Genomic DNA, 10,342 nt, shown 5'->3' with positions numbered 1-10,342 from the left:
CCAAATTTTGGGATGGTATTTAGACACCGTTAATTTTTTTTATGGATTATTCACTATATTTCAGACTTTACTTCCGCAATCGCTCTTTGTTATTAATAAATTTAAAAATTATTTAAAAATTAGTTAATATTATTCTAACGTTTGCTTGCCTAACAAGTGAAATATTAGGCGTCATCACGGTCCGAATGTGGGAATTTTGGGTCGTGACATTTCTTTTCATGATTTTTTTTCTCATTTTAACAAAAAAATACTTTCTTTTTATGATATAGAAAAAATATTTTTTTTTATTTCAACAAAATAAGTATTTTTTTTTCATATGATGTAGAAAAAGTATTTTTTTTTATTTTAACAAACTGATAGCATAAAAAATTATTTTCTTAAAAAATATTTTTTATTTTCTAACCAAACACTAAAACACTCATTTTCTAAGAAAATATTTTTCTTCGCCAAGCACAACCTTAGTCCAAAAAATTTGGCATGCCGAAAAATAAAATAAAATAAATGAAAATCTTAAGCAAATCATCTTATGCCACATATGGAGTGTAGAATCACATGAGATACGTCCAAATACCCGTACCCGTGAACTCTCCACTTCCAAAAGCTTCATCCATTTCTCATATGGCGTATTTCTGCTCTCAGGTTCTATCCACTTCCTTCTTCACTCCAAAATCTCAGGTAAAATCTCATCCCTTCATTTGCCCATACTCGTTTTAAAACCTCATGCTAATTTTTATAATCTCATGACACATGTTAAAGTTGGATTTAGTAAATACTAGAAATTTAAGTCAACTTTGTTACTCTCTTAACTAATTGTAGTAATTTATTAAATAACATAATATGGACACAGTGTCTCATCTGTTGTGAAAAAGCTAAAATCGTTCCTGATTTTCATTTTTTTAGATTCCAGTGCTGTTGAATCCAGGCGTAGCCTGCATCAAAAGCTTTCATCAATATAGGTTTTTGCATATTAAGGCAATGCAGGGCGATAAGGTTTCCACGCCTACGCCGTCCGATGAGTGCATGGTTAGAGTCCCGCATGTTCTGACGGTTGCCGGCTCCGATTCCGGCGCCGGAGCGGGAATTCAAGCGGATCTCAAGGCTTGTGCTGCTCGGGGAGTTTATTGCTCCACTGTGATCACTGCTGTTACTGCTCAAAACACCGTAGGGGTTCAGGTATTAAAAGACTCTAGTCTGTTTATGTTTTGCTAGTGTGTTTTCGATTTGTGAAATTTATTGTGGTTTATTCTAGGGTGTGAACATTGTGCCAGAAGATTTTGTGGCGGAGCAGTTGAGGTCGGTGCTTTCCGATATGCATCCCGACGTGGTAAGTATATCATGTTAATGTTACAATGTTCGCAGCCATTTGATGATGTTATTTATGTATTGACTTGAGCAACTGAAGAGAGTAAAAGTCCTGGTCATTCATAGGATCATCGCTAGTTCTGGCCGAGGCAGGGGATTATGTACATGGAGTCAAGTTATGATGCTGCACCAAATGGAATATGAGATATTCTTTTCGGAGTATTCATATATTGCTATTTTGATGCTCTTAAGATTTTCCAGCACAAGCTCACTGGTGCTTAACTTTTATAATAGGGGATTACATTCCCTGTTTACTTCAGACTCTTTGCTTTCATGTCTTTCAATGTTCTCATTGGAAACTGAATTAATCGGTCTTTTTAGTCCAACTCGTATATATCTTACTAGTAAGTAATCTAAAGACACTTCCAAAGACCAATGTTGCCGTGTAGCCCCCGAGATTATTACAGGAAACAACGAACACATTAAGAAACTTGGAATTGCCTAGCAATAACTGGTATAGATAATTTAGGACGCAAGGTTGGATGGCTGAAAGTAATGTTGATAGAACATCCCCTATAAACAAAGTCATTGGTTAATTTACTGGTTTCCAAATTATCAGGCCATTTTCTTCAGCCATTCATATTGGTTAAATATCATGCTATTTTTGCTTTTCAGTTTTTGCTGGAAGCGCAAATGTCACCATATATGTGAAATTAATTTAAAGAATTGTTTGGCTATTTGGGTCTTGGATACCCAGGGATAAAAGAGAGTCCCATGTTTCGTTAGCGTTTGGGGATCAGATTGTGGCAGGGATTATAATTCCCTTTTATAGGATAATTTTATGCCATGGGAGAGGTGGGATAAATGGTTATTTGAACAACATTAGCCCACCTCTATACCTAATTCAAATGCTTTATTGATGTCTTCTAGATTGTATATATTGCAAAACTAAATATACAACCTGATCCACTATTCAAGATATACATGGAAAGAGTATACCAGCACGATCAGGATAAGCAATCTGCATTTTCCATTAATGTCTCAGTTTGCGTTACAGCACTAAGATTATCTTAGGTGAAAACAGGCATGCTTCCGTCAATTGGCATAGTGAAAACCCTCTGTCAAAGTCTGAAGGAATTCCCAGTACAAGGTACACAATACTTCTTTCTGCTTTTGAAATTTCGACGACGTTAACTATGCTGCTATCAAATGCTTGAAGACAGCCTTGGTGGTTGACCCTGTTATGGTATCCACAAGTGGACATACGTTAGCTGGTCCCTCTATTTTGGATATCTTTAGGTATGTCATCTGCGAGTGATAGTCTCTCTCCATTTTCCCCGTGTAATCTCACTGTGGATTTATTGGCTAACAATGTTTTTTTGCTGAATATTCTTCTGCCAAATTCATGAAATATACAACAAGCTGTAAACTTCCTATATGGACATGCTATCTATTGGTATATTGGCGTATGCTTGGATTAAGCTTGAACATCTTTATGTTTTTAAAGACCACAGTTTTCGTGTTAATTGCTGGAGCACAATAAATGAAACTTCCTTGATATATTTACTTATGTAATTTTTTTTTTAAAAAGTACTTATGTAAGTTTCACATCTTATATGCTGTAATATTGTCGTAGCCTTCTAAATTGATTCTTTATGTTTCAACTCCTTGGATAATTATGTCTAATCATATGCCTTTAATGTTCTGATAACAGGGAGGAGCTTCTTCCCATGGCTGATATAGCGACCCCAAATTTGAAAGAGGCTTCCGCTTTACTAGGTGGTGTGCCATTGGAAACAATTGCTGACATGCGTTATGCTGCAAAAGCTATACATGACATTGGTCCAAGGTTAATTTTGAGTTTTTTGTTTTGTTTTTGTTTTTTCCAAATAGTGAATATTGATTCCTTGACCTTGTATTACTTATGACCAAAGTCCATTTGATGGCCAATAAATTTATGGAGCGTAGTTCTCAATTACAAGAGAAAAGTAAATACCTTTTAAATCATTCGAACCATCATTTGCTATCAAATGTAGCATGACGCCTTACGCCCTCTCCACAAACCCAACAAGCTTGGTCAATCTTGAATTATTGGTGATATTTTAGGTAGAGGTCACATCTATGAATTCTACAGTTGGCTTCCACAGGACAAAGCTTAGTACCTGGTCGCATATGGTGTTTAGCAGTTAGCACCCACACTTGCAGTTAGTCTTCATGTTCTGATATTAACTTCGATGGCCCGGGTTTAACAACTTAGCAGGCTTCTTCTTGATTGCTGAAAATATGAGGCACAAGTTGTTGATGAGTCGACCAAAAGAACTATGAACTGCTAGAACTATCATCCATTCACTCATGTAGCAGGTAGTTATACGCATCTCATATCTGACATCTGCTTATCATTGAAAATGGACAAACAAGATATTCTCTTTTTTACCAACAAGGGAAGACTTCAGGAAATCTTCTTTGGATGGATGTACGCCTACTTCATCTTGCTTGGAGGAAAATTAACGTGAGCATGAACTACAGCTGAATAAAATAAAATTTGTAAATGCTTCAAAAAGGAGTTTTAGGGGCTCATTTTTGGATGCTCTAAAAGGAGTAACTTCCATCCTTCTCGAGGCTTCTCCTCGACTTGGGCTGTGAGAGTGGGAGAGGAATGGCTGGCATTTCAAACAGAAGGAAAATGCTCTTTTACGGATTTGAAGGCGTAAAAGTTGTTAAGTACTTCGGCAATAAAGAAATAGGATAAAGTCCTACAAACTTGTTCCAGCTTATGCTGGTTTAGTACAAGTTCACAGTGTAGTGCAATTAGGGAAGATCTATAAAAAATAAAAAATAATGCAATTAGGAAGATGTGTATTGTGGATTCTCTTCTTTTTGTGTCACAACTGTATCTCAACAGAGGACTTCTTCTAATGTGCTAAAATCTCTTAATTTCTTGGACAGAAATGTACTTGTGAAAGGAGGCGATCTCCCTGCTTCCCTTGATGCTGTGGATGTGTTTTATGATGGTATTTCTAATAATTTCTTAAGATCTTTAGGAATTATCAGTGTGCTTGTTTTTTTTCGTACGTGAAAGCTTGCATGATTCTTGAATGCCTCTATATGCTCATCCATATTATGATCTTTCAATTGATCCTATAGGGAAGGATTTCTATGAGTTTCGGTCATCACGCATAATGACACCAAATACTCATGGAACTGGCTGCACTTTGGCTTCTTCTGTCGCAGCTGAGCTAGCAAAGGGTTCTCAAATGCTTTCTGCTGTTAAGGTAATTGACTTAGTATGGCATCTGGATATACAAAAAATCTATACATTGCTGCAAAATAGATTGTATGTTGGCACAAGGCTAGGATTTTGTGTAAACTTGATGTATAGTGGATAGTGTTAACAATGGCTGAGCTTTGACAATTATCAGGTCTCTTATGAGGTGGCCATAGACTAGACACTTAAGGGTCATCTGGTTGACTGTATAAGAAAATAAATCCAAGCATAATTAATACAACATTTATTTTTCAGCATAAAACTCTGCATTAATAGTATAACCTCAGCATAACTAATACAATTTTATCTACTAGTATAACTCTGCATGATAGATGCAGCTGCTTTGCATATTAAACTCTGCATGCTAATGCCCGCATAACTTATGCAGGATTATTTGTATTATTTCATGTAGGATAGAAGGTGAAATGAAAATGTGTAGCTAAACACTTAAATACTCTTAATATAGGCAATCCCTACATAACAATTCCTATATTATTATCATTCAACGTATAACGATCCTACATTATTATTTTTCACGGCATAACATTCCTTGCACTGTAATTCCTACATGACTAGTCCATGATCCAAATAACCCCTTGAGGTGTAGGTACGAACACTTTACACATAACATTCTGTTCCTTTTTTTGTCCTTCTCCTGTTTGTACCTTTAATGAGGAAGTGGGAGGAGGGGGTTAAAGCATGTCAAATAACTCTGACGTCAGGTAATCAATTCACCCTCCAGCCATCTTGCTCTCTTTTAAAAAACAATTGCCGGTCCCTGATAGTCACAAATATATATTGTTAGATTCTCTGTTGGTCATGGAATTTGCTCATTGCTTCATTTAATTTGACTTGTTTGCCAAATGATGCATGTTTTCTTTTATATATATTTCGACATTTGCCAGGTAGCTAAACGCTACATTGAAGCAGCCTTGTCTTATAGTAAGAACATCGCCATTGGAGGTGGGCGTCAAGGTCCTATGGATCATCTTTTGAAGCTTAAGAGTAACGTGCAGCGACGACCTTTTGATCCTTGTGATCTCTTTCTGTATGCTGTCACTGACTCCAGGATGAACGAAAGGTGGGGTCGTTCAATAGTTGATGCGGTAAAGGCTGCCTTAGAAGGAGGTGCCTCCATTATTCAGCTGAGGTTTGTGTCTTTGAAATTGGTTCACTTTCTTTCCCTCTTTCAGTCTTCCTTTTGATTCTTTAGAGTAAGAAAGAGCTGAGGATTGTACTTACTAAACCTAGGGTGGAGAGATCAACAATCATTAGGACTATCACAAGTTCTACATATCAATATTCTGATGCAGTGGATTTCATGCTTAGGTTGCAGTAGCTTAAGCTAATCTTGGGTTACATTCACTAAAGCCTCAGTCCTATCGTGTTGGACCGAAAGGGAGAGCTTTTCACAGATGTGAGAGAATTGACAACTTAACAGTGTTATATAGCATACAATTTGGTCTTCCATTTAAATCTTCATGCGTGAAAAAACCATGCATTTTCGAGCTCATAGAATTTCATTAGAAAATTGCTTCGAAGAAAAATGCTCATGCACAATAAATTTAAAATTCCACTGTAATCATATTGCAGAATAACTATTGTTTCAGTTGTAAAGAAATTGACCTTGGCCTTAACTCACCTAATAAAGTTTTTCCGGTTCTATGCATTCAAAAGCGACACCAATTGAGAGAAGTGTAATGAAAGATCTCTTATTGACTATGATCTCTGTGTTCTTGGACCAAATAAGAGTTACACCCTTTTTACACGTTTGCCTCAACTTGGCATTTTATTCTTAGATATCTTACCGCCATTTTCAGTAGAATCATTGGATATATATATTGATGTGACTTTATCTATTACAATTGCAGGGAAAAGGAGGTTGAAACTAGTGATTTTCTGGAAGCAGCAAAAGCTTGTTTAAAAATCTGCAGAGTTCATGGTGTTCCTCTGCTGATCAATGACAGGATTGATGTAGCTCTTGCTAGTGATGCTGATGGTGTTCATATTGGGCAGTCCGACATGCCTGCTCATGTTGCACGGGTTCTTCTTGGGCCTGACAAAATCATTGGTGTATCATGCAAAACACCGGAGCACGCCCAGCAAGCATGGATAGATGGGGCTGATTACATTGGCTCTGGCGGTGTATATCCAACTAATACCAAAGAGAACAATAAGACGATTGGTTTGGATGGCCTGAAAACTGTTTGTTTGTCATCCAAATTACCAGTTGTAGCCATTGGCGGCATAGGCATCTCTAATGCTCAGGCTGTAATGGGACTAGGGGTCCCAAACCTGAAAGGCGTTGCTGTTGTATCTGCTCTATTTGATAGGGAATGTGTTTTGACAGAAACCAGAAAGTTACTCGAGGTGCTCAAGGAGTCAACCAAATGAGCAAATTGAAGAAATGTTGGAGATCACCACACACTTCCCGTTCCAGGCAAAGCAACCACAATTTTTGTTACCAAAAGATTTCTTGATTAAACTTTTGAAAGTAAACACTTGTGTGTAGAGAAGTAAATGCAGGCACTGGGATTTCGATATCGTTTCATTGATGCCGGTACAGGAGATTGAAACTAAACATATTCTTGAAGTTCCGTACGTGTTCATTGCCAAGGTTGATGTTTTACCTTGCCTTTCAAGTTTTTTTTGGAAGTCATATGCCTCTCAGAGACATCTTGTAACGACTCGGCCGGTCGTTTTGAGTATTACCACCCCGTTTCCCCCATTTACTGCTCAATTTATGCTTTACAGTTATTTTATGACTTAACGGGTTAGTTGGTTTGGGTCCGGAAGGATTTCGGGGTGAAATGAGACACTTAGTCTCATAATTGAAAACTTAAGTTGGGAAAAGTTAACCGGATGTCGACTTATGTGTAAACGACCTCGGATTTGAATTTTGGTGATTCCAATAGCTCTGTATGGTGATTTTGGACTTAGGAGCGTGTCCGGAAAGTTATTTGGAGGTCCGTAGTGGAATTAGGCTTGAAATGCCGAAAGTTAAATTTTTGGGAAGTTTAACCGGGGGTTGACTTTTTGATATCAGGGTCGGAATCCAATTCTGAAAATTGTAATAGGTTTGTTATGTCATTTATGACTTGTGTGTAAAATTTGAGGTCAATCAGACTTGATTTGATAGGTTCCGACGTCGTTTGTAGAAATTTAAAATTTCAAGGTTCATTAGGCTTGAATTGGGGTATGATTCGTGGTTTTGATGTTGTTTGATGTGATTTGAGGCCTCGAGAAGGTTTGTGTTATGTATTGGGACTGGTTGGTACGATTGGACGGGGTCCCGGGGGCCTCGGGTTTGATTCGGGGTAGTTTCGGACCAAGTTTGAGTGTTTTTATGCTGCTGGTTGCTGGTTCTGGTATTGTTCTTCGCGTTCGCGAGGAGCCTCTCGTGTTCGCAAAGAAGGATTTTGTTGTTGGTTGTTGGGACTTTGGCTCTCGCGTTCGCGAATAAGGAATTTTTGTTGTCCGTCGTCGGACTTTGTAGGCTCATATCTCGCAATCTATAAGGAATTTAGAGCTGATCCAAAAATGAAAGTTGTAGCCCTTTTGTGTCTAATTTTCAGAAAGGTAAACCATTTGTCATTTGGAGTTGTGTACAAAAAGTTATGGTGGATACACTACAGGCTGTCTGGGAAGAGTTTGAAAATCTCCGTTACACAGGGCTGACTTTGGAAGCTTATATCTCGCAATCTATAAGGAATTGTGAGATGAGCAACAAAAGAAAGTTATAGCCCTTGGTGTCTAATTTTCAGAAAGTTAAATCATTCATTATTTGGAGTTTTGTACAAAAAGTTATGACCATTATACTAGAGGCTATATGAGAAGGGTTTGAAAATGAATGTTGGAGAATTTGTTCATCGCGAACACGAAGAATAAACCTTTGGGCATCAGAATAAAGTCCAAATTCGTCTTAATCTTCCATTTTTGGACCAAGGAAGCTTGGGTGAGGCGATTTTTCGAGAGTTTTTCAAGGAAAATATTGGGGTAAGAATTCCTAACCTGATTTTGGTTAAATTACATGAATCTATTGTTGTTTTTATCACTAAATTAGTGAATTAAGTTGAAAAATTTAGAAAACCCTTTTGGTTTAATTTGAAGATTTGAGGGTCGAGTTGAGATCGTATTTTGGTAAAATTGGTATGGTTAGACTCGTGGTTGAATGGGCTTTCGGATTTTGTAACTTTTGTCGGGTTTCGAGACGTGATTTTTGAGTTAAATTTCGGATTTTGTTGAAAAATTAGTATTTTCATATGGAATAAATTTCTATGATTTGTATTGACTGAATCGAACTAATTGTGACTAGATACGAGGCTTTCGGAGGCAAATTTGCGAGGCAAAGGCATAACAGAGTAAAGAATTACACGGTTTGAGGTAAGTAACACTTTTAAAATTAGTTCTGAGGGTATGAATCCCCGAATTGGTGTTATATAAATTGTTTGGAGGTGACACACACGATAGTTGACGAGCGTGTGGACGTGCACCATATAAATTGACTTGAATAAATCCTGTGAAGTTGCAAAGTTAAAGAATCATGTTATTATCTGAACATGCCACACGTGTTAGAGGAATTGAGTTGAGGCTCATAATAAAGATCATGTTTAGCTTATGTGCCGATATTTTGGGACCCATAGGGTCGTGTTGCTATTGAATTAATTATTTTAAAATGTACATTTCATACTCAATCATGCTCATCCATTGTGAGGATATTTATTGAATCGGGACTGTCCGCCTGCAGCAGGCCATATCAGCTTTATATATATATTATTATTATGATGATGATGATGATGATCATGTGATCATCATCATCATCATCTTCATCATCATAGGATCGGGCTGCACGCCGCATCAGACATTATAGGCTTTATTACTACATGGATCGGGGCCGCCCGCCTGCAGCAGGCCTTATAGGCTTTATTATTATTATGGGATCGGACTGCACGCCGCAGTAGGCCATATCGGCTTTATATAGCGCTTGGGTTGAATGAGCCCCTCCAGAGTCTGCACACACCCCCAGTGAGCGCGGTTGATTTATAGCGCTTGGGCTGAAGGAGTCCCTCCGGAGTCTGCACACACCCCAGTGAGCACAGTTGATTTATATTGAGGGATGGATCTTCCCTGGGCATGGATCTTGCCCGAAGCATTTGTATTGAGGGATGGATTTTCCCTGGGCATGGATCTTGCCCGAAGCATTTATATTGAGGGATGGATTTTCCCTGGACATGGATCTTATCCGAATCATTAATTTATATTGAGGGATGGATCTTGCCCGAAACATTTATATTGACGGATGGATTTTCCCTGGGCATGGATCTTACCCGAAATATTTATATTGAGGGATGGATTTTCCCTGGACATGGATCTTGTCTGAATCATTGATATTTGGGGATGGATCTTCCACTGGGCTGGATTGGCCATATACAGTACTGAGTGATTGAGTATTTTAGATTGTGAGTACATAGAGTTTTCACTAAGGTGCATCACATACAGTATGTACACTGGCATGTAGATACAGAGATGTCATATTCCTCGTATTGTTCAGAATTGATCTGTTTTATTTGTACTGAAAGCAACTGTTGAATATGAAAGCATGCCTACATTTTTGTATTGTTATTATTTATACTGGACTGTACCTGCTGAGCTTGTCACTACTTTCATCCCAGGGGTTAGTCTTGTTACTTATTGAGTTGGTTGTACTCATACTACACTCTGCACCTCGTGTGCAGATCCAGGTGCTTTCGGATACAGCGACTATTAGATCTCAAA

At 37.9% G+C, this 10,342-nt stretch overlaps 1 protein-coding gene across 1 annotated transcript; it reads left to right on the top strand.

Moving 5' to 3' along the window:
* Positions 1–537: 537 nt before the first annotated feature.
* Positions 538–7,307, top strand: LOC107817826 (thiamine biosynthetic bifunctional enzyme TH1, chloroplastic). Its single transcript, XM_016643709.2, has 10 exons — positions 538–675; positions 901–1,173; positions 1,250–1,324; positions 2,377–2,452; positions 2,526–2,601; positions 3,017–3,151; positions 4,249–4,313; positions 4,447–4,574; positions 5,473–5,717; positions 6,439–7,307. Exons 1-10 carry the CDS (start codon positions 553–555, stop codon positions 6,959–6,961), a joined length of 1,719 nt encoding a protein of 572 aa, XP_016499195.1. The 5' UTR covers positions 538–552; the 3' UTR covers positions 6,962–7,307.
* Positions 7,308–10,342: the final 3,035 nt, after the last annotated feature.

The sequence above is a fragment of the Nicotiana tabacum genome, chromosome 19 (genome assembly GCF_000715075.1).
Source record: "Nicotiana tabacum cultivar K326 chromosome 19, ASM71507v2, whole genome shotgun sequence".
In the NCBI taxonomy this organism is placed as follows: Eukaryota; Viridiplantae; Streptophyta; class Magnoliopsida; order Solanales; family Solanaceae; genus Nicotiana; species Nicotiana tabacum.
The sequence above is the reverse complement of the archived record's forward strand: the minus strand, read 5'-3'. Positions and strand labels throughout refer to the sequence as shown.

Bases quoted from the DNA above. Each gene is read 5' to 3' on its own strand.
- LOC107817826 (XM_016643709.2), top strand. From the start codon at position 553: ATGAGATACGTCCAAATACCCGTACCCGTGAACTCTCCACTTCCAAAA. The intron at 1,174-1,249 runs GTATTAAAAGAC...GGTTTATTCTAG, and splicing joins AAAACACCGTAGGGGTTCAG to GGTGTGAACATTGTGCCAGA. The intron at 4,575-5,472 runs GTAATTGACTTA...GACATTTGCCAG, and splicing joins AAATGCTTTCTGCTGTTAAG to GTAGCTAAACGCTACATTGA.